The 24718-nt window shown below is 45.0% G+C and overlaps 1 protein-coding gene and 1 pseudogene across 1 annotated transcript in view; one reads left to right on the top strand and one right to left on the bottom strand.

Moving 5' to 3' along the window:
• Positions 1-24042, bottom strand: part of CCZ1 (CCZ1 homolog, vacuolar protein trafficking and biogenesis associated) — a 32024-nt gene extending 7982 nt beyond the window's left edge. Inside the window, exons 1-12 of the mRNA XM_029945751.1 lie at positions 24034-24042; positions 23847-23944; positions 23653-23746; positions 23268-23345; positions 22840-22887; positions 22187-22270; positions 20354-20529; positions 12815-12896; positions 10867-10928; positions 10493-10604; positions 4496-4529; positions 3753-3870 (exon numbers count right to left, since the gene is read on the bottom strand). Coding sequence (XP_029801611.1) covers positions 3753-3870; positions 4496-4529; positions 10493-10604; positions 10867-10928; positions 12815-12896; positions 20354-20529; positions 22187-22270; positions 22840-22887; positions 23268-23345; positions 23653-23746; positions 23847-23944; positions 24034-24042 — 995 coding nt within the window. The remainder of the gene's footprint in view (positions 1-3752; positions 3871-4495; positions 4530-10492; positions 10605-10866; positions 10929-12814; positions 12897-20353; positions 20530-22186; positions 22271-22839; positions 22888-23267; positions 23346-23652; positions 23747-23846; positions 23945-24033) is intronic.
• On the top strand, positions 151-744 carry LOC115299247 (annotated as a pseudogene).
• Positions 24043-24718: the final 676 nt, after the last annotated feature.

Here is a 24718-nt window from a genome sequence, read left to right as displayed (position 1 = left end):
CACTGTATATGCCAGTGTTTACATATGTTTACAAGTCTAAAAAGATACAATATTTACATTTTGAATTTAAAAACTAATGTTTACATATGTTTACAAGTCTAAAAAGATACAATATTTACATTTTGAATTTAAAAACTAAGGAACTCTTCCTGTAAGCGGCCTGAGGTGATCTCTGAAAATGGTTCGCTATTCACTTGACCCGGAAAACCCGACAAAATCATGCAAATCAAGAGGTTCAAATCTTCGTGTTCACTTTAAGAACACCCGTGAAACTGCCCAGGCCATCAAGGGTATGCATATCCGAGAGCCACCAAGTATCTTAAAGATGTCACTCTGCAGAAGCAGTGTGTGCCATTCTGATGCTACAACGGTGGAGTTGGTAGGTGTGCCCAGGCCAAACAGTGGGGCTGGACACAGGGTCGGTGGTCCAAAAAGAGGGCTGAATTTTTACTGCACGTGCTTAAAAATGCCGAGAGTGATGCTGAACATAAGGGTTTAGATGTAGATTCTCTGGTCATTGAGCACATCCAGGTGAACAAAGCCCCCAAGATGCGGCATAGAACTTACAGGGCTCGTGGTCGGATTAACCCATACGTGAGCTCTCCCTGCCACAGTGAGATGATCCTCACTGAAAAAGAGCAGATTGTTCCTAAACCAGAAGAGGAAGTTGCACAGAAGAAAAAGATATCCCAGAAGAAACTGAAGAAACAAAAACTTATGGCCCGGGAGTAAATTCTGCATAAAATATATGCAAATAAGAGTAAAAACAAAAAACAAAAAAAAACAAACAAAAAAACTAAGGACATAATTTACTCTCAAAAAAAAGAAAAAATTTTAAAATACTTGAACTGTAAGTCCTTGAGTAGAAAAAAGTTGAGGTGTCATAAAACAGAAACCAAAGACTTGTGGCACCTGGGTGGCTCAGATGGTTAAGCATCTGACTTTGGCTCAGGTCATGATCTCATGGCTCGTGAGTTCAAGCCCCGCATCGGGCTCTGTGCTGACAGCTGAGAGCCTGGAGCTGCTTCAGATTCTGTGTCTCTCTCTGGGCCACATCCCCGACTCTCTCTCTCTTAAAAATAAGTATTTAAAAAAAAATTAGAAAAAGAAACCAAAGACCAAACAAACCTACTTTGTGCCATTCTTTCAAGGGGTGACCTCAATTTTATAAGGCACCTTAACAACTGTAGCTTCTGTGTAAGGATTCGACACTGGATCCTCCGCCTGAGCGAGCCCCTGGGGAGGGGGGGGCAGCCCTGCGGGGGTTGGGTGCGAATCCCCCAGGGTGCTGTCCAGTGGGGGGTGGGGCTGAGAGAAGAGCTGGGCACGGAGGTCCTGGCGCGGGCCTGTCCTGGGCTCAGCCGTCTGAACACAGCACCCCACTTTCCAGTAACTGCCTAGAGAAGCCAATGCGGGGGTGTCTCGCCTCCCTCGGGCCTGCCTCCCTTTTCTCTGGGACGGGAGTCTTCTGGGTCCTATGGCTGGCATGTAAAACGGTCTGATCTGGGTCAGGAGGGTTTCCAGAAGAAAAGCACATTATCTTTTGTACTCAAAAGCATTTCCCTTCCATCAGCTGATACTTATGGTTTGGCAAGTGAGAGCCGCTTACGTCTAAAACTTTAGATGCATCCAGAGCTACCCTAAGGTCAACTTAAAATTTTTTTACGTTTATTTTTGAGAGAGATGGAGAGCACGAGCAGGAGAGGTGAAGAGAGAGGGAGGCAGCGGGTCTGAAGCAGGCTCTGCACCATCAGCACAGAGCCCAATGTGGGGCTCGAACTTATGAACCCATGAGATCATGACCTGAGCTAAGGTCGGACGCTTGGCCAACTGAGCTACCCAGGCGCCCCAAGGTCAACTTTCAAAGTCAAAATCAATACGCCTCTGGAGTCCCTGTACTTGGGCACGGCCCTACGCTATATGCTTGACCATCAAGGTTTCAGGCACCCCGCTCTTCAGAGGCTGCCGATACTGCATGGTGTCCTGGTGACAGACGGGGCAGGGCTAAACCAGGCACGGCCAAGTGCTAACCGCGCAATCTACGTGGGGGGCTGTGTGCGCGTTCACTGTCAATTTTTGACCTTCCTAGGTCTGGAAATTTTCCTAGTAAAATATCGGAGAGAAAACTGCTTTCTAATGAAATTAGGTAATTAGATAAAATCCAAGGCCCTTGTCCTTTTCTTGAAACTATCAATTTTTGGGGGGAAAAAAATTTTCCTTCCTCTAGTCCTTAAAAATTGCAGGTGAATTAAAGATCGAAACAGAAGATAAAATCATAAAAGTATGATTTTATGATTTTACATTTTTTTAAGTTTATTTTTTGAGAGTGAGCGAGCGAGCAGGGGAGGGGCTGAAAGAAAGGGAGAGAGAGAGAGAATCCCAAGCAGGCTCCATACTGTCAGCAAAGAGCCCCATGTTGGGCTCAAACTCATGAACCATGAGATCATGACTTGAGCTGAAATCAAAAGTTGGAGGCTTAACTGAAATAAGCCACCCAGGTGTCCCCCCAAATGGCCTATTTTTAGGATATTGGGGTGGAGAGCCACAAACAGGATACCAAAGACAAAAATCTAATGGAAATGAATAAAATGGACTAAATATAAATCTCTAATTGTATATTACAAAACTCAGCAAAACCAAAGTTAAAGACAGAGAAAAAGGAGTGTGGTTTCTGTACAACCCCAAGGACAGTTAACCATCTCTGCAGGATGGAAGGTGCTGGAAGGCAGGCCCGCCTCAGATGTCTGTCGGAGCCTGAGGCCTCAGGGAGGCAGAGGGCCACACCTTCCCTCTCTCCACGCAACAGTTCATAAATCACATGATACCAACCGGACCTGACTCACGTCGCTGCCTTCAGCACACAACCTGGCAGTTTCCTGGTCAAAGACTTAAACGACGACAGGGCGCCGCAAGACGGAGAGTGGGCAGGCGGGCTCACTTCTCGGCTTGACCTTTCCTCGTGCCATGCAAGCCGCGGCCGGGAACAATCCACACAGACACCAGGGCCACACAGACTCCCCACCTGCACCCTGTCTGGGCCCACTCTACAGGCTGCTGCTTACCAAAGACCACACGCCCAGCAGGGCGTCCCTATAAACACGGGTTACACGTCAATTCACGCGTTGGTAACTTCTCAGATACATGGGACGTCCATACAAACAGGGCTGTTGTTTCTCACAGCATTGCCCCGGGCTCACCTAGTCCTTCCAGCAATCCGGCCTTACGCTGAGGAGGGAGAAGGAGGTTCAGCGACCCTCCAGTGTTCTCAGAACTAAGAGGAGTTTAACATCAGTCTCCCCATTCCCGAGCGAGAGCCCTACAAGGCACGAGACTCGGGCCCGATGCCCAGAGGGCCGCACCCCAGCTTCTTCACGCACACGTTTCTGCACGAGAGGCAGAGTTCTCCCGGCCATCACCGCCTGCGAGCCGCACATCCTGGGCTGGCCAAGGGGGTGTGAGGTGGTCCTCACCAGGTCCAGCCCATGGGCACAGCCAGCACACTGGGCCCCGTGTGCTCATGCCCCTGTCGGGGGAGAACTGAGGGAGCGTGTCCACAGAAGATCAGCCCCAACCGCCGTCGTGGGGCAGAAAAGCTCAGGAACGTTCACCAGGGAGCTTTGCAGATGGGGCTGAACTGCACATTTTTTTCTCTGGATCCAGAGAAAACACAGATGATGATACCATTCACATTCTTCAAGAAAAACCACCAAACCAGTAAATGCTAGAAAGTAAACACGAAGCAAAGTACAAACCCAGACACTCTTTTGTTGATGTTAAACTGCTCACAGATGTCAGATGCCAGCACTGTGAGCTGGGGCCCGACAATGCTGTCCAATCTCCGGCAGAAATCCAGCGTGGGCTGCACAGAGGCTACCGGGGATTTAAAAACCAGCCGTAAGTGTTACAGTTCTTTGCACTGAAAAGCTCAATATTCATCTAACTGTCTTAATTACAGTATTCCAATGAATACATTCCTGATCTGGAAGATCAAACAATTAAATGACTGGATCTCCCTCCCCACCCAAATCAAAGAGAAAGGGAAGAGTCAAAATTAGTTCTATTTAAGGCAAACAAGAGTCAAAGATGTGTCTCACTGTGAATATTGATTTAAGCACCCCTTGTGGGTGCTACCCCGGGCAGACCTAAGAAGATCAAGTACTTAAACACCACGTGGCTCTCACGGGCCAGGTACTCTCTGGTGCTTTACACACATTACCTCCTTGAGTCCCCAATGCCCACTGTGTAAAAGGTCCTCTTGTAACATGTCACAGGAGGGAGGCACAGAAAGGTGTCCAGGGCCTGCTGCTGGGAAGCAGGAAGGCTAGGACGTCACACATATGAGCAAGAGCTAGTTCCCAGGGCAGAGATCACAGAGGGGAGCTGTGCTCAAGGCGCCTGTGACGACATGGTCACTGTTTAGGTAGGGAACACGGCAAACTGTAAAGAGAAAAGGCTTATCTACTCAGGCTAAAGTCAGACATGGGTGGGTACCTACCATCAATCATAAAGCACACGGCTGCACTCATGGCCTGGGGAGAGAAAACAAGCCACAGATCACAAAATGGCACAAAAAAGAACTTCAATAGCCAAATGCAGTGGCCCTGTCTGAATTTTCACTTAAATCATGTGATTTTTTTTTTTGAGGGGTCAACTGGAGAAATGTAGACACCGAATAGATATCAGGTGACATTAAGGAAGTACCTGCAGTGCTAATAACAGGGTGGTTATGTGAAAACAGACGACTTTATCAGAGATGCAAACTGAAGCCTTTCTGAGAGAAATGACACAATCTAATGTGCTCTAGCAAAGAGCGTGCAGAGAAGACAGATGAAAGATTAGCATGCTCTTAATTAAATTAAGCTGTGTGATGGGCGCATGGGAGTTCATTATTCTAGTCTCTATTACTGTGTATGTTTGGAAATCTTCATGAACACAGTTTAAAACCCCCAGCAAATGAATGTCTCCTTGTCTCCCTTTTGATTACAGCAAACGTTGCAGTTATGACATCGGCTACAGTAGCCAGACCAGAAGTCAAATGAGCAAAAATGTTTCTGTTTCTCAGTGTGCAGCACATACACCGCAGGTGGTAGAACAGCGTGCGGAACAGGCAGCTTTATGAGAAAAAGCCACCGAGATCCGCCCCCCCCAGGAGGCCTGCTCCTGCAGGCAGCCACTTCTGAGCTTTGGAGGCACCATGGCTCTACTGCTGTGGCCTTCAGATGTCACACCATTTCCCTACTCACATTGTGACAGAAGTGACTGCTCATCGGCCGCCTTCTTCCCTGTCGTTCAGAGCCACTCTAGTTTGTCCACTGGTCACCTTACAGCCCAAAATGGACCACTTCTCACACCACTTCCCCAGGCACAAGCTCTGAGATTGCTATTTACTTATAATGTTTAAAATTTATTGTGGAGGGCGGTGAGTAAGCACTAGTGGGGGAAGGGCAGATAGAGAATCCCAAGCAGGCTCCGTGCTGTCCTCGCAGAGACTGACCTGGGGCTCAATCTCATGAACCATGAGAGATCATGACCTGAGTTGAAATCAAGAGTCAGGCGCTCAAATGACAGAGCCAGCCAGGTGGCCCATAGATTGCTACATTTAAAAAAATTTTTTCTTTTAATGTTTTATACATTTTTGAGAGAGAGACAGAGTGTGAGCACGAGAGGGGCAGAGAGAGAGGGAGGCATGGGATCTGAAGCAGGCTCCAGGCTCTGAGCTGTCAGCACAGAGCTGGTCATGGGGCTTGAACTCATCAACTGTGAGATCATGGCCCAAGCCAAAGTCAGACACTTAACCGACTGAGTCATCCAGGTGCCCTGGCTGCTACATTTTAAACGAAGACACTCATCTTCCCCCATCTCTGCACATCCTCCCACATCTACCTCCTGGCCTCCAGCAGCTGTGACTTGATTTTTTCATAGTCACATTTGAGAACATCTACCCTGCTTTGTAACCGAATCACGATGATCCCCTGCCTATAAATAGGCTGTAACACTGGGGGCTCCCGGGCAAGTTCTAGCCAATAGAGGTTTCCTTCTGTGTAATCTTGACTTCAATGCCAACTAGTTCTACCAAAATCCCACCCACCACCCAGCGTCTCCTGAAATATCAGGCCACCTGGGACCAGCTGTGCATTTCGAAGGTGCCACTAGTGGATGGGAGTGGCCACTGGCCTCCCTGTGACACGGGGGACTGTTGCACAGCACCCTCCATACTGAAGCCCCATCTGTTTGCTTCCCTCACGTCCACCACCTGCAGGGTCCCTGCAGGAATCTGCATGTGTGACCCCTCACGGGCTGATTAAAAAAAAAAATATATGCCTTGCAAAGTTTCTGTTTAAAAACTTGAACTTCAAATACACAGAAAAGCACTGAGAAGGGCATTACGAACCTGACAGAGCATCACTTTCCCAACGTCTGTCAGCTGAGAGACAGTCCTCCCTGCACCCCGACCTCGTCACCTACATGTTCAGATGCCACAGTGGTTATTCCAGACACAGACCAGTAGGACCAGTAGGTGTCCACAGAGGACCAGGACTCGGGAGCACGTGCAAAATGGCGGCACAAGGAGTGCCACCGACTCTCCTCAAACACGATAATCAGAAGAGATTATAAAAACCAGTAATTTAAATTTCCAGAGGGAAACTGTTCTAAGGGCAAACGACAAATGGAGGCCTGTTTCTTCAGGAAAACCTACTGAGCCTGAGTCCGAACAGCAACGGTCTTTATAACCTCAGAGCTGTCAACACATGTTCAACTTCCATCTTCACACCTCGGAAAAAAGAAAAGCAAAGTAAACCTAAGCAAGCAGACAAAAGAAGAGAATGAAGATTAGAGCAGAAATAAATGAAATAGAGAATAGAAAAATAATAGGAAAAGTACCAAGAGTTGGTTCTCTGAAAAGATGAGCAAACCTGAAAAACCTTTAGCTAGACCAGCTAGACCATGTGAAAAAGGGAGGAGATGTAAATCACTGAAATGAGCGATCGAAGGGGGACATCACTACTGACTTATTAGGGAAAATAAGATTTTTAAGGCTATAAAACTATGAAAAATTCTATGTGAACTGAAAAACAAACAACATGAACAAATTCCTAAAGCAATGGAAACGGACTCCAGAAGAAAGACACCAAAGCTGTAACAAGTACGGAGGCTACTAATTTTAAAACTTGGGATGCATAAAAGCCCAGGCGTAGAGGGCCTCACCGTGAGCAAATACTCAAAGAAGAACAGCAATCTTTCGCAAAGTCTTCCAAAAACCAGGAGCGGAGGAAACACTCCCCAACTCATCTGGAGGCCAGCTCTGCCCCCGCAGCAAAGCCAGGTGACGAGTCAGAAGGAGAGAAAACCACAGGCCAACATCGCTTCGGGCCCTGAGCCCGCTCGGCACCTGTGGACCTCTGGAGGGAGGGAGACTGAGGCCAGTGGCAGCCGTCAGCTGAGTCTGTGCGGCCACCGCCCATGAAAAACTCCGGACGACGAGGCCCATCAAGCTCCCTGGATGGCAGTGCTGCACACGCGTCCCACGTCACCACTGGCAGGAACAGGCCCTGTGCCGTGTGCACGGTGCCACTGCGAGAGGACACCTAGACTCCTGGACCCTGCCCCGTGCGCCTCTCTCCGGCCATCCTTGACCAGCACTCCTCTGCCATCAGGAAGCCCAAGTGGGGGTCCTGGCCGCCTCGAGTCCTCTCAGTGCCTCTAGCGAACTCCTGGGCCTGGCGGTGGTGCAGGGGTCCCCAGGACAGCAGTGTGTGTCCGAGTGAGGGTGGTCCTGGGGACCCCTGCACCACGGAGTTAGACACCACTGAACACACTGAATGGGCAAATTACATGGTAGGTGAACTGCATCTTGATAAAGCTGCTTTGAGGAAAAGAGAACATTTTGAAATAAACCATGATGTCTTCTTACCACATTTAAAATTCTGTCTATTGATTTGACTCTAAAAATGGAAATTCTATGAGCAACAGATTCTACCAGGTTATTTCTTCCATTAGGGTTCAAAGTCACCACCCTGAGTCATTCAGAGGAGAATGATTGTACGTGTGATAGAGAGGTGCGCCTCTCTCCCCCCCAATGCCACACTTCACTTGGGTACGTTTCCAGACATTCTCGCCTCCTGTGCCACTCTTTAGGACACCCAACATTTAATCAAACCTCTTAGTCCTACTATTTCATGGATGAAACGCCTTTTTGTTCTGGAGCCCCTGCATCCAGGACAGAGCCCTGTCCTCTGACTGATGGAAAAATGCATGGGACAACCTTGCTGAGACTTTTCACGTTTAACACGTCTTTATTCAAGGTCACTGTGATGAATGGTTGCGCTCGGCAAAGAATTCTACACTGAAAACCATTTTCTCTCAGAACTTTTCAAGTCTTCCTTCCCTTGTCACCCAACATCTACGCCCATCAGGAAATTGCTGCTAATGTCAGTTTTATTTATAGGCGACCTGATTTTTCTTCTGGAGGCTTCTAGGATCTTCTCTTTATACCTCTGAAACTGCCCATTGTGTGGGCAGGAGTATCTCTTTTTGATTCACTGTGCAAGACAGTCAGTGGGCCTTTTGATCTGAGAAATGTGCCTCTTCAGCAAGGTGCGTCCACATAATACGCTTGACTACCTTCCTCTCCCCCGCTCTCCGTGACTCACATGGTGAAATCCCCCTCTCCCATCAGCCCTTCCTCATTTTCATCGCATGTCCTTTCATCTTAGGCTCCAGGCAGGGCAATTCATCTTGAACCCTTATAAATAAAGTTTTGTCAAAAATTATAGTTTCAGGGGACATGGGTTCAGAATTTGTGTTGAAGGAAAGCTCTGGAAACAGTGGTGGTAGTTGCACAACACTGTGAATGTACTAACATCACTGAACTGTGGTTAGAAGGTGGTTAGAATGTGGGGCGCCTAGGCAGCTCAGTCAGTTAAGGGTTCGCCTCTTGACTTGGCTGAGGTCGTGGTCTCACAGTGCTAAGCATGAAGCCAGCTTGGGATTCTCTCTCCCTCTCTGCCCCTCCTCTTCTCACACTTTCTCTCTCTCAAAATAAACAAACATTAAAAAAAAGATTAAAATGGTAAATTTCATGCTATGTACATCTTGCCCTATAAATACTCTGAAGAATTATAATTTCAATTAAATCAAGTTTACTCTTGACTCTTTCCTGTCTCCCTGCTTCTGTTTCATAGATGGCATCCACAGAGATGGGAGAGCTAGGTTTTAAAAGTTCTCTCTGTTCCCAGAGTCATTTTGTTTCTTCCAGGACCTAGTTTCGTTTTTCCACACACGCTCAAGGGTGGGGGGAGAGTGTGGCCGACCAGGGAGGGAGGCTTTGCTCCAGGGGCAGGACGAGGGCGGCACCACACGGGCGCGAGGGACCCCCCAGGCGCTCAGGCCCATGCTGGCTGCCCTCGGGCTCTCCCTGACGTTCCCCCATGGATGGGTGCTCAGCTGCCTGCGTGTAAGGACGGGAAAAGGGGTGGCCGGCTGATTCACACACATTTCACTGACTCCACTTCTTTCCAAGCTCACTTCCCCCTCCCGACTCCTTAAGTGTGTCTCCGAGCCGGGAGCTTCCCTGAGCTTCCGTGGGGCAGGGGGCTCTTGGCCTAGTGCACCCCCTCCACTCATGCCCTCCGCCAGACTTCCTCCAGCAGCACCACGCTGGCACCCCCTTCCTGCCTTCTGGGGAGAGACCACTCCCTCGTGCTCTGATATTCACCTCCTCCCGTGCTCTTACCACGTCGTTCCTAGGCCTTTACAAGTTAAAACACAATTGTACTATCAGGTGGGGAAGAAGATAAACATACGTGCTTAGCCTTCTTTCTTGAACCAATACCAACTTAAAAAAAAAAAAACCAACAACCTAATAATCGGGTGCTTGGGTGGCTCGGTTGATTAAGCTTCTGACCCTTGATTTCAGCTCAGGTCATGATCTCACAGTTCATTGGTTCAAGCCTCACATGCGCTGTTAGCGCAGAGCCTGCTGGGGAATTCTCTCTCTCCCTATCCCTCCTGCTCTCTCCCCCTCTCTCACACCAAATAAATGAACTGAAAAACAAGAACAACAACGTAACAAGATGATATCCTGAAACAGACTCACATTATAGAATCAGCAAGTCCTTGGCTTTCAAGTCCACAAAAGCAGAATTCACTGAGGCGTAGCCAGGCCCACACCAGAGCGCATGTGACTACAGAGTGACACAACGTTTGGTGGCCTCTGGCTTATGAGCGCACAGGACTTCAAATACTGGTGAGTCAGAACAGTATTTGAATACAGACACAGTATTTATCACTCAGCGATTCTTTTGCTAATAATAAAAATCCTGAAAAGGAGCTGAAAATAAGCTATTTCAGAGGCACACTCATTGTCACAACTTTCAACATCTGTCCCGAGAAATTACTAAGAGGTGTGTACATGCACACGCTCATGTACACGTGCGAGGAGGATTTAGTTTTCGTGTTAATCTGTGACACCAGAGGGAAAAACAGTTGTTACCTTATAAACGATTAAATGCAGTGCTTCATATGTGTCGTCTGTATTTACAAAAATTTTGGGGAATCTGCATTTTGCTTCTGGATCGTTCAGGTTCAAGGGTCCAGTAAGAAATCTGAAAAGTAAGCACAGAAATGCCTCCATTCACTTAGGTAAATTACAAACAGGAATATATTCCTACCTAATACAGATTCATTTTGGGGGGGAAGACGCCAAACCAGAAAACAATAAAAGTTTTAACTCAGTGGAGACAACAGAATTTCCTTTGCGGATTATTGCCAATAAACAGCACAAAGGTAATGCAGTGTTGAGGATTTTATCTTTACCAAAAGAGATGATACATTCTAATACTGTATGTCAAAGAACACAGGTTTTACCTTCCATAATGTTGAAGATTTCCTGGCATCTCTGCCCTTATTGGAGAATCTCTTCCTGCCAACTGTAAACAAATTCAGTGTTGACAAGTGACTTATTAGATCTTCTACTTTTAAAGCTTTGCAAACAGCACTCATATCTACTAGTTGGCTCCACGCCATTTTTCTGTATCATTCTCTTCTCTTCCTCCCCACCAAAAAGAGAGAGGAAGGACTACAGAAGTACATAATAAAAGGCACTGATATGAAGCAGAACTATCATAACCTGATCGAACCCTCACTCCATACATTGATTTAGTTCCTTTCATGGCAATAACTGAAATATCCCACGTGGGTAACAGGCGAGACGATGACCACCTCACAGGACCCCCAGAGAGAACACACGCTTCCTCTTTTCTGCTTGTGGAAACTCAAGTTAGTGCAAGTTCACCAGCGTGCACAGGTCCTACGTGGCTGAGCTGGTCATGGACCCTAAGCCTGTCTGACATCAAAGCCCCTGCCTTCAGTCAGGACATCATGTCCCCTCGTGGATTTGGATGTGTAGCACACTCCTCACATTCTTTTGCTGAAGATGTACTATTGCAACATATAGAGGAAAAGAGGGGAAAAATACAAATCCAAGTCATGTTGGCTAAAACTTGTTCCTCTAAAAAATTTTTTACATTCTTTTAGTCTATACAGAATTTTAGCATGGAACTCCCTTCCTCAAAGATTGAAAAACATTCAAAACGCACTAGTAAAACTGGAGATCCGAGTCTCACATGTGCGGTCGTAATGAGAAAAGGCCTCGTGGGCCCACACTCTCGTTGCCACGGTGTGTGCTGTAGCTTCCTATCTTATGAGCCCGGTCCCTTGGTCGTGTCAAGAAGCACCAAATAGTTTCCCGTTGCAGCAGGGGCCCTGTCACATGTGGAAAAGCCTCCTGACGGTGTGGACGTGAGTAGGTGCTTTAGCGCCAGGCAGACCCCAGGATCAAGTCCTGGCCCTGCCACTTTGTAGCCAGTGACCCCGGACACGTCACCGGAGCCCCCTAAGCCGGAGGATCCGATCTGTACAAAGGGCATCAGGACTCTCGGGATGAGACCACTGCTGTTTGCTGGGCACTCGGTACAGGGTCCGGGATGTGGTACGTCCTCAAGAAACATGAGTCACTGCACTCAAACTGCCTAGAATGGGACTAAGTACAGGACTAGGTCCTTCCCAAAACCTTACTTTCAATTTCTTTTTCTTTAAGCAAGCTTCACAACACGGGGCTTGAACTCATGACCCTGAGATTAAGACCTGAGCAGAGATCGAGTGTGATGCTTAGCCAACTGAGCCAGGTGCCCATCGATTTATCAAAGGCTTTTTTTTTTTAAACTACTGTATCAACTCACAGTCTTAAACAGAAGGAAGGCAAGGAGAGAGCAAGCACATATATGCACCTGATCCAAAATGGTTTCTGGGCTATGACTATTTTTCATCTTTGACCTAACAAGAGCTGCAGTAGGGCGCTTTGGGGCGCAGGCTGCAGCGATACTTACGGGTCTCTGCAGAGAACCGTGAAGTTCAGTGCCACAGTGGAAAAGCCACACAGGCAATACAACATCTACTCAAAGGACACCTCCTGCTTGTAACGACAAGGTGTTCTGTCAAAGATCCTGGGTGTTTCCAAGTTCCCAGGACCCCACCTAAAATCCCCGACTTTTCCTCTGCAGACCTTTGCTATCGCCGCTGCATGTAACAAAACGAGGAAGAGCTGGCATACGTGGTTTTCTGCGCCAAGGGGTCCACAACCCAGCACACATCACACCAGCAATGTAACACACAGTTCAGAACCGCCCACCCACCACCGTGTCACTCCGCCCTCCTCCCCAGCCCCCCAGCCCGGGGTGCGGGTGTGAGTGTGTGTGTACGTACAGGACACATACAGATGGTGCGGGGGAGGGAGGGAGAGTAGTACCGGCCATACCTCAGGTTCAATATGCCTTGGAAATAGAGAAGTGGTGAGGTATTTGTATAAAATTCTCATGTCATCTTGCTCCAACCCACTCCTGAAACATCAGAAAAGCATGGTGTTAAAAGCCTGGAACTTGTCTTATGTCTTCCTGTGGCTCTGATTGTAACAAAGCTCCTCTTTTTCTCATTTCCATTTTATCAAGATGCCCTCTCTCTGGCTGAAGTTCCAGAAGGGAATGGACTCAACTAGCATGGTGCTAGCCGTCATCCCGACCTGGCAGGGACTACTATCGTGCTGTCTTCTATACGCCATTTTAAACAAGGAGCCACTGGTCTGATTTGATGGGACGTGATTCTCTGTTTGAATCCCATGGAGGACTCTCCGGGAGCACGAATGACCCCAATGCCCCGCCTCGGGCCGCAGCTCTCCCTCCACTTTCTAGGCCACACGGGAACGCACATGCTACTGCTCACAGTGCCTGCAAACACTGGCATGCTGGATGGGGGACCTGCTCCTGCCGCATCTCAGAAATGTACGTGTGTTTTAATTCTATGATTTCTGTGTAGGCAGGAAGAGGAGGAAAGGAACTTTCAGGCAGATCTAGTCTGACTCGAGGTGAGAATAAGCAGCACGTGGAAATGGTGCTGTGACAATAGCAGGCATTGGACCCTATTTGAAATCAGGTCTCTAGGCAGGGGTATAAACAGATGAGGAGGAGTCTGTCTGGGGTTCTTTCTATTCAAGAGAACGGAAAGAAAGAAAAAAATTCTGCGCTGAATCCAACTTTATATAAATCAAGCCTCTACAGCATATCCCAGAGGCTTCCTGCTCTGCTTTTCCCAGAAAAACCATCTGTTAGACAAATCCGGCTTGTCTTGGCAAACTCACGCTGTCCCCTTGCTGAGACTCTGCTGAGCCTGTCTCACCTTTCCCTTTTCCTACGCCACCCTCTTTTTTCCAGGCTCAATTTTCCTAGGGTCTGGTCCACAGCTAAAAGTGTGAGGGGGCCTAGTCGCTTAAGCGTCTTTGTTCGCTTTTCTGTCAAGCAGAACCTTTAGTGTTTGTCCAAGGACAGCCCTAACTCGCAGCCAAATGAGGCAGAAGGAATTTCCAAATCAAACACATGAAAAGTCACCCACTTTTTCCTCTTGCAGAAAAAAACACAAGTAAGGAGAGAGAAAGAAAAAAAGGAAAAACTGGTTCTGGACATTATTGTCCTTTTGAGACCCAAAGTCAGAAGTACCGCTGGGGCAGGGACATGGATGGTTACATAGAAGAGAGCACATCAAGTATTCTATGCTGGGCAACTTCTTCCAGAGCTGCATTTCCAGTAACAGCAGCTACTGGACCCATCTGGCCACTGAACACTTGAAACGTGGCCCGTCGTGGTGAGCACTAAAACACACACTGGAGTTTTTAGGATTAAAAAAAAAAAAGGTCATTAATAATTTTTTAACTTTTTTTTTAATGTTTTATTTATTTTGATACAGAGAGAGACAGAGCATGAGAGGGGGAGGGGCAGAGAGAGAGGGAGACACAGAACCGGAAGCAGGCTCCAGGCTCTGAGCTAGCTGTCAGCACAGAGCCCGATGCGGGGCTCGAACCCACAAACGTGAGATCTGACCTGAGCGGAAGTCAGAGGCCTAACTGACTGAGCTACCCAGGTGCCCCAATAATTTATGTTTTTACAGGTTAAAATAAGTAACCTTACAAATACTGGGCTAGGGGCACCTGGGTGGCTCAGTTGGTTGAGCGTCCAGCTTTGGCCCAGGTTATGATCTCATGCATGGTTCGTGGGTTCAGGCCCCACATCCGGCTCTGTGCTGATAACTCAGAGCCTGGAGCCTGTCTTCTGATTCTGTGTCTCTCTCTCTCTGACCTTCCCCTGCTCACGTTCTCTCTCAAAAAGAAATAAAACATTTTAAAAATAAATAAAAAAAAAGAAATTATTTCACCAGTCTCTCTCTCTCTCTCTCTCTCTCTTTTTTTAACATAGTTTAACTACTGGGAAACTTAAAATGATACATGTAGCTTGCATCCTATTCTTTTTGGTTGATGCTGTGCTAGATCACAGTGCATGAAACAGAAAAAACCCTGTAAAAGCAAATGGAAGAATACATTACTAAACTGCTTCCTATAGGCGCTGTGATTAGGCCTTGGTTTTTATCATTTCACTTAAGACTCAATGCTAGGCATTGAATCCTTTGTGCTGGTTTTCTGGATCGAAAACTTAAAAGGAAAAGTACTAAGTTGCAGCCAATGGTCCAGAGCACACAGCCAGTTAGCAGCCCTCCCTCCAGTGTTTGCCACACCCAGCCTAATTCTGCTCCCCTATGAAATAAAATACAAAATACAGATAACAGGTAAAAAAAAAAAAAATCAAAAAGTTCCTTCTTTAACACAAATAAGCAAACAGATCACAGATACATAAAGCAAAGCAGCCCTACACTGGCAGGTCCAAATAACTCAGGACACGATCAATGGCTCCCATCAAACAGGAAACAGCCTACTCCTGTTCAGAAGTATAGGTGTTTTCTCAAAGTCTCTCAAATATGGTTCTTTAATATGAATAATTTTTTAAAAATTCAGTCTAATTATTTTGACAGAGGGAAAAGAGAGAACATGAGTGGGGGAGGGGCAGAGAGAGAGAGAGGTAGAGAGAATCCCAAGCAGGCTCTGCACTGTCAGTGATGAGCTCAAGGCAGGGCTTGAACTGTGTGATCAGGATGTAAGCCGAAATCAAGAGTTGGATGCTTAACCAACTGAGCCACTCATGTGCCCCATTATAATTTTTTTCTTCAAAAACAAAAACACAACTTTTCTTCAGCTTAAATCTCAACTGATCCACTTGTGTGCAATGCAAAACTCTTTCTATGAGGATCAGTTCAGTCTACAGACTACATTACTGTCACAAATTAAATACAAAATAATCTAGACCAGATCCAAGGATATGGTCAACTTTGATTAACTTAAGAAGTACCTACGGCAGTTATTCATAAAAGCATTAACCTATGTAAAGTATATCAATTCACTAAAAAGAAAATGCTCTCAAGAAACGGGCCACGAAAAAGCAAAACAAAACAGGCCAAGAACTCTTGACAAACAAGCTGACTGACCTCCTACCAAATAGCAGTCATGTCTAATGCTATTGAGGCCACTGTAAAACCAAATCCATCCATGAAATGCAACACAGTCTGAACAGAACTAGAAGAGATTTTCTACTGACAATTTTGCTTTGAGCTCACCACCAACATTTACCGAGCACATACAGGATACCAGGTTCTGGCCATGTCCTGGAACAGACAGCCGTTTCTACCCTCAATCAGTTTCAAAACAAGGCAGTAAGTAGCAAACCAAAGCCATCGATACATTAAAAAATCATACACCACGATGAAGAGGGATTTATTCTCAGAATGGAAGGGTGATTCAATATTCACAAAATAATCCATGTGATGCAGCACATCAATAAGAGAAAGGATAAAAACCATATAATCATTTCAATAGATGCAAAAAAATTGACAAAATACAATATCCGTTTATGATAAAAACCCTCTGCAAAGGAGGTCTAGAAGGAACATACCTCAACATAATAAAGGCTATATATGAAAAACTCACAGCAAACATCATCTCCAAAGAGCAAACACTGAGGGCTTTCCCCCTAAGATCAGGAACAAGACAAGGATGTCCATTCTCACCACTTTCATTCAACACAGTACTGGAAGTCCTCGCCACAGCAATCAGACAACAAAAAAATAAAAAGGCATCCAAATTGGTAAGGAGCAAGTAAAACTTTCACTATTTGCGGATGACATGACACTATATGTAAAAAACTCTAAAGACTCCACCAAAAAACTGCTAGAACTGACGAATGAATTCAGTAAAGTCGCAGGCTACAAAATCAATGGACACAAATCTGTTGCATTTCTATACACTAAAAATGAAGCAGAAGGTGAAATTAAGAAAACAATCCTATTTACAACTACACTAAAAACAATAAAATATCTAGGAATAAACTTAACCAAGGGGGTGAAAAATCTGTACTATGAAAACTATAAAACACTGATGAAAGAAATTCAAGACAACACGAATAGACATTTGGAAGAACAAATATTGTTAAAATGTCTATACTACCCAAAGCAACGTAGACACAATGGAATCTCTATCAAAATACCAACATATTTTTCACAGAACTGTAACAAACAATCCTAAAATCTGTATGAAATCACAGAAGACCTCGAATAACCAAAGTAATCTTGAAAAAGCAAATTCCATATTTCTGGTTATATTATAAAGCAGTACTAATTAACACAGTATGGCACTGGCATAAAAACAGACATACAGCTCAATGGAATAGAACAGAAGACCCAGAAATAAACTAAGCAATTACTCTTTGACAAAGGAGGAATGAATAGCCACTGGGGCTTCAACAAATGGGTACTGGAAAAACTGGATAGCAACATGCAAAAGAATGAAACTGGATCATGTTCTCACACCATACACAAAAATAAACTCAAGGATTAAAGACCTAAATGTGAGACCTGAAATCATAAAAGTCCTTGAAGAGAGCACAGGCAGTAATATCTCTGACATCGGCTGTGCCAACATTTTCTAGTGTGTCTCCTGAGGCAAAAGAGTTAAAATTAAAAATAAACCATTGGGATTCATCGAAATAAAAAGTTTCTGCATAGCAAAGGAAATAATCAACAAAAGTGAAAGGCAAACTACAGAATGGTAGAAGACATCTACAAATCCCTACAAAGGGTTAATATCCAAAATATATAAAGAACTGATCCGACTCAACATCCAAAAAACAAATAATCCAATCGAAAAATGGGCAGAAGACATGAACAGACATTTCACCGGAGAAGACATCCAGAGGGCCAACAGACACATGAAAAGACGCTCACCATCACTCATCATAAGGGAAATGCAAACCAAAACTCCAATGGGCTATCACCTCACACCTGTTGGAGTGGCTAAATTTGATATCCAACAACACAAGATACGACAGCTGTTGGTGAAGACGTGGAGAAAGGGGAACTCTCTTCCACAATTGGTGGGAATGCAAACTGGTGCAGCCACTGTCAAGAACAGGATCAAGATTCCTCCAAGTGGAAAACAGTGCAGAGGTTCTTCAAAATACTGAAAATACAACTCCCCTATGATCTAGCAATTACGCTCCTGGGTACTTACCCAAAACACACAAAAACACTAATTCAAAGGGATACATGCATCCCTATGTTTATGGCAGCATTATTTTCAACAGCCAAACTATGGAAGCAGGCCAGGGGCCCATGGATAAAGAAGATGTGGTGTACGCTTGCTGGGGTGAGCACTGGGTGTTGTATGTAAGAGATGAATCACGGGAATCTACCCTCAAAACCAAGAGCACATGGTATACATTGTATGTTAGCCAATTTGACAGTAAGTATTTTTTAAAAAGATGTGGTATATATATACATATATATATACACACACATCTATATATATATATACACACACAATGTGAAATTATTCAGCCATAAAAAATGAGATCTATAGAGATAGAGCATGTAATGGGAAGTGAAGTCAGTAGGAGAAAGAAATACCACATGACTTCACTCATATGTGGAGTTTAAGAAACAAACTAATGAGCAAAGGAAAAAAAAAAAACAGAGAAACAAACCAAGACACAGGCTCTTAACGCTAGAGAACAAACTGATGGCTCCCAGAGGGGAGGTGGTGGGAGCAGTGGGGAAAAGGGGATGGGATTAAGAGTGCAATTATCATGGTGAAAAAATAAAATGTTAAAAAATAACAGCAGCAGCACTGGGCTCCATCTGACAAAATAAAGCATTTAAAATTCAAATAGAATACAGTAAACAGTAAGAGCAAATATATACTGTTCACTGAATATGAAATGTTTCATTGGTGTTTCAACACAGCAGCTTTGTAACTAACAACCGCCTCTCAAAATGTGCCGTTTTTCCTGAAGCTCCTCCTTGCAGTGACTGCTGGGGGCCAACTCTGCGCTGTCAGCATCCTGAGGCGGGACCGCAGAGCAGCTCTGTGCGGCCACTAGAGCCGGGCACTGCTTAACCCTCAGGGATGTTGGCACTTCCTTCCCAAAGACAAAGATGCCCAGAGGATCCTGGGAGCTGGGCATTTTAGCCCTGTGAGCTTGGGCCTACGGAACCAGCCCTGCTGGCTCATCAGGCTGGCTCCACAGCCTCTCAGTGGGAGCTACTGACCTTGAGGGGACCCTCTCGCTCTAGGCCTGAACCCTATCTCACGCCAAGTTCATACCCACATCAGGCCCTCTGCTGTGCCTGGAGATGGGAATCTGAGCCACCCTCCCTCTGCCAGAGGCACCAGGGCCACAGACTGATGTTGAATTCCAGCCCGTCCCTCCATCTCCTTGTCACCGTGGCCAGGTGTGCCTTTCCCAGAGTCTCCCTGTAATTTCTGCCTTTGGAAAGCCACTCCCTTCTCAGGCCTGGTGACCTCCAACCGTGCGTAAGTAACTCCCTTTCAACTTCTCATGGCAACATTAAGGATTTCACATTACTACCATAGCATGAGCATCATAAAAAGCACCTAGCACAGGGTTAGCTAACACAGCATCAAGTTGCCAGCTAATCAATTTTTTAAACAAAGAGGAGAGGTCTTTTCATCTGGAATGTGTTGTTTTCAGAGGAGAAAACAAATTCTACATCAGAACTCATCAATGTGTTTAATAAACAGATTCAAATATCTTTCAATCAGCCAATTTCTCTTCCTAAAAGGAGGCTACGAGATCTCGGCAGGGACAGGATGGGTTTCCGGGAATCATGGCTGCCCTTCTGTGAGCGCAACTCCGGTTTGGGGGGTCAAATATGGCCGCAGCCCTGGCTGTAGAAAGCGGGCTATGAGTGTGTGCCAACACGGAAACTGGACACGTGTGAGCACCGGAAGAGCTCCCGAACCCTAGCACCCCACCTCAGACGCAGATCAACAGCCGGCTCCACACCCCCTTCAGAGCCACCGCGTCTATGCAGTCACATGCACATCCCCATGGCTTCGCTGGAGCCGCCTTGCGGCAGCTGAAACCATTAGTTACAGTTTATCTTTTCTTCTCGAGTGTTAGCATTTTCAAAGAAATTATGCCTTTGTTCTCACTACAGGGCCCACAGTTTGTTGCTAGTAGACAACTTCCTGGTTTTATAGCACATTTAACTTCTTGGGTATTTTTTAAAAATCTAGCTTCTTTAAAAGAAAGTCTGAAAAGGATGCTTTCCACATTTACTACACGGTTTCTTTTAAGACGTTTTTGGGAAAAACACCAACATAAAAACAGGGTTCTTAAGCTTAGCTCAGCAGGAACATTTTCTCCACCTTGCATGGGGTCAGAACAAGACCACCCTGCTTGGTTGTTTTAACCCGTCACCATACTTCTAGTTTAAGTCCTCAATGCTTTGACAGGATCTATAAAGACGCCTCCCACCTGCCCCTTCGCTATTTGATCCAGCCTGACACCCTGCCATCAACCCAGTCACTGCGGTCTGTATTGTCCTCATTTTCTTGTGTACATACCAGATCAGCTGATCGTTATAGAGGAAGGCAGTGTATTTGACTATACTCAGGCTTTCCTCCATCCTATTGATAAAGGACTGGATTTTCAAATAAGTCATTTTATCCAATGGGAAGAAGCTGATTCCACCAAAAATGTCAAGGAGATCGCAGGACTGCAAATGCAACGTTTGCAAGTACTGTAGGGGGGAAAAGGCATTAAGTTTACTGAGAGTACGTGGAATAGAGCACTGATAACTAAGAATAATTAGTCAATTTATAATACAATTACATGCTAGTGCACTGAGAAGGCCAGTAAGTAGGTGAGCCACAGCTAACTAGTGAAGTCAGTACCAACTTCAAAATCTTAAAATTCAAACATAAGTAGTTAATGTTTCTTCAGGATTGTGTCTTGTCTCTTTGAAGTATTTAATTCCTTATATTAGAGCTCCTCAAATTATATTAACATCATTAGGGATTTGAACAATGGAATCATGGACAGACAGTGCCTATCCTACCAAAATAACGTTGGAAGGACAGGTAGTCTGTTGTTGTTGGACAGGAGGGTACAGAAGGCAAGAGCAGGAACCACGAGATAGCACAAGAGTAAATAATTATGGTCATTAAAGTGAAGAAATGGGCGCCTCGGGGGCTCAGTCGGTTAAGCCTCTGACTTCAGCTCAGGTCATGATCTCACGGTTCGTGGGTTCAAGACTCACATCGGGCTCTGTGCTGACAGCTCCAACCCTGGAACTGCTTCATATTCTGTGTCTCCCTCTCTCTCTCTCTGCCCCTCCCCTGTTCTCTCTTTCTCTCAAAAATAAACAAACATTAAAAACAAACACACAGATCAAGATAGTTTAGCCAACAAACTGAAAATTATTCCACTAAGGTAAACAGATTTTTACCAGAGGTAAGGTATGTAAAATGCAACCTAGAGTAAAACAGAGTGACAACTATTTAGCGACATTCATCAGTCATTTGGGGGGGAAAATCGCATTAATAACCACTAATGGGGGGCACCTGGGTGGCTCAGTCAGTTACGCGTCTGACTCTTGATTTCGACTCAGGTCATGATCTCACAGTTAGTGAGTTCAAACCCCACATCAGGCTAATGCGGTCTCTGTCTCTCTGAAAATAACTTAAAAAAAAAAAGAAGCCACTAATGAGATTAAGTCTGTGTCATAGTCAAAAAATTTACCGAGTCAACACAGATTATTGCTCACTACACAGAATATTGTTTCATCTCTCCATACGAATGTACAACTCGGGCAAAGAGTTTAAGTCCTGCTAATTAACCAATCACCATGCAGTAAGCTCACTGCTGAGTAAGCCGGCACTGGCAGACCCAGGTGGAGCAAGAATGCTCCAAGACCCTGTGGGGGGCACACAAACAGCAGGATGCCCTGATCCTGCCCCGGAGGTTAGAGAGAGATTCAAGAGTGCATGTCTCAAGAGTTTCCTCACCGGTCTGGTTTTGCCACCACAGTTCTTAGGCTCTTGACCACTTTCAAGTCCTAAGTTTTGTTTTGTTTTGGGTTTTTTTGGTCAATGAGAAACAAACTTACATACATGTATTTTTAAAAAATCTTTTTAATGTTTATTTTTGAGAGCGACAGAGACAGCATGAGTGGAGAAGGTGTAGAGAGAGAGAGGGAGACACAGAATCTGAAGCAGCTCCAGGCTCTGACCTGTCAGCACAGAGCCTGACGCGGGGCTCAAACCCATGAACTGTGAGATCATGACCTGAGCTGAAGTCAGACACTTAACCAACTGAGCCACCCAGAAGCCCCTATATATGTGTATTTCTAAGGGTCTTTTTTTATTAAAATTATAAATAAAATTCCAAGTACTTACCCTATGGAAGAACTTCTCTAATCTTTCTTTTAGGAGCTTGACACCTCCATCTTCCATGGCTCTCAGAAATGTACCATTAAAAAGCTAATGAGGTAAAATATTTTTTAAAAGTCAATTTCTTATGCCCTTCAATTTCCCAGTATAACACATTCTTCTTTTTCTTTTACATTGACTAATTCGACTTATTTAATTCCCCTGTTCCTTTTAAATGTGGAAAATATGTACATGAGAAAGCCTGAGTTATAAAATAAATCACAAAACAATTAACTCACTGTAAGTCATATCATTTCCATGTCCTCACCTATTGCTTGAGATTTTTTTAACCTCAACTTATACCTAAGTTTCACTTTACATAAATAATATCACTGGACATTAAATCATACAAATATCTGCAGTATGTCTTTTCCTCAAGAACATGGCATTTCTTATTTACTAATGGGGACACATTCCTAGTACAAGCCTAGAGACAGAGAAGGACTCTATGTGCATAAACCTCATGCAGAAATCTCAACACTGTTTCAAAGGCCCCATTATTTCCTCCCCTAAAACAGATACATAGTCACCATGTAGTCATCTAAAGAAATCACATTTGGAAACAATGCCTGTAACCGGGTAACTGGCTGGACTCCATTCAGGAAGACCATCATGCTTACCTTGTACATGCTATAGCACTGCTGGAGCACTGAACTATAGACCTTGTCCTGCAAACACAAAGACAGAGATGTCAATTTTAGGGGAAAAAAGTCCGCTGTAGAGCAAACGCACAAGGGCTCTTGACAAAGCAATATGATGCTTACGACCTCAGTCCCAAAACAGTCGTGTGCTGCAAACACGAGGTATTTCAATGCAGTTATGAACCAGTAATTGCAGGAGGGCCTTGAACATAGGATTTGGAGGCTTTGGTGAGACAGGCTGTATGTTTTTATAAAATTGTGCTAATGTGAACGATAAACCTAAAATTTCACTATGTGTATCTTGAGAATCTTCTGTAAAAGTGACCTAGCTTAAATCTGACTAAATCACTCAATATATTCAGTAATAAACTTTCTAAAAATAGGAAATTAAAAAAAGGACACGTTACCAACAACTCCTCCTCTTGGTATTCAACAATTGGTTTTCCGTCTTTACTTTGCTTTTCAATTATAGGGTTCCGGACAACCTACACAATTTTGATAAAAAGAAATTACACAATGAACCAGTCATATAGATTCTTAATTTTCCTTTAAATCAAAAAATTTGAGGATGTCACAATACCAAAAACACACCTCCTAAAAACAGTCCAACAGCCCCAAGAACAAATACACTGAATAGGAGTCTGATTTTAAAACTGCAACCAACTTTATTGTAATTTTACTTTGCCGCAGCTAGAGGACTTTCCTAAAGTCCTAAGAGTAAAGCAAAGATCACCCATAACTTCACCACACAAAGTCAAAAGGATGAAAGAGAGGCACTGTGCATGTAAATACCATGACCATCCAGAAATTTTCTTCTGGCTCATTGAAGAACTGTCTATTCTTCTGCGTATGTAAAGATTTTGCAGGTTTTGATGGGCTAAAGGTCCTAAAAAGGTTAATAAGAAAGAATCGTTGGGGACGGTTCTCCAATTGTGGAAGTTTTAAGAACTCGCTAAGCTCTGTAAAAGCGCTTTTAAAGGCATTACCTCGTAAACTGTACAATAGCTTCACATAACCCGACGTTTCTAATTTTTTCATTCTTTTCTACTTCGTTTGGGTAGTAAAACAAAATTTTATTTTCCTCCTAAAGTATGAAGAAACAGAATCACCACATTAGTGTCCGCATTTTTTTCCATCTCAGCTGTTGAAAATGCGTTTCAAGTCACGTCTCACGTCACACATGCTAACGGAAAACCAAAACAAAACTCCTTTTCAGAAAGTCAAGAATTATCTTCTCACTATAAAGAACGCTCACCAGCCCGGAAGGAATTGTGATATTCAGTAAATCACGTGTCATCTGGAGGAGCCCTAGGCAATTATTCTGAAAACTCGATCTAACTTGTAAAACACCGACGTTTGTAAGAAATAAGCGTGTGCGCACGTGCGTAGACGTACGCCTCCCGCCTCCCGGAGAGTTAAACTCAGCAGGTTCACTGCACTGAGACTGACAGCCTTTAAAGGGACCGTGATTTGCTACCCACAGAACCGGACATCCTTTGAGAAAGACACCGTCCCCACCCAGAAAACAAAGAAAACCCATCCCCTGGAATTTACTTATCAATTCGGAAAAGAACTTTCCAAGGGTCCTCCAAGCCTGCGTTATTTTACGGTTTACAGTCCACCTCTCTCGATCCACGCTTCTAGGCGGGGACCTCCGGTAACAAAAACATAAACTCAAGTTCAGACACCCAGGATCGATGCAAAAAGAGCCCCAACCCGTGTGGAGAGATGAGCCTGCTGAGGCTTCATTAGACAGACAGGCTTGAATCCAAGACCCGATCGAGACCCCGCCGGCGTGGTCTACTCCCGGCCCGGGCAGGCACTTGGTACAAAGCAGCCTCAGTAAAAGCCGCCCCAG

This window comes from Suricata suricatta, chromosome 8 (genome assembly GCF_006229205.1).
Source record: "Suricata suricatta isolate VVHF042 chromosome 8, meerkat_22Aug2017_6uvM2_HiC, whole genome shotgun sequence".
Lineage (NCBI taxonomy): Eukaryota > Metazoa > Chordata > Mammalia > Carnivora > Herpestidae > Suricata > Suricata suricatta.
This window is presented reverse-complemented; position numbering and strand designations above follow the sequence as displayed.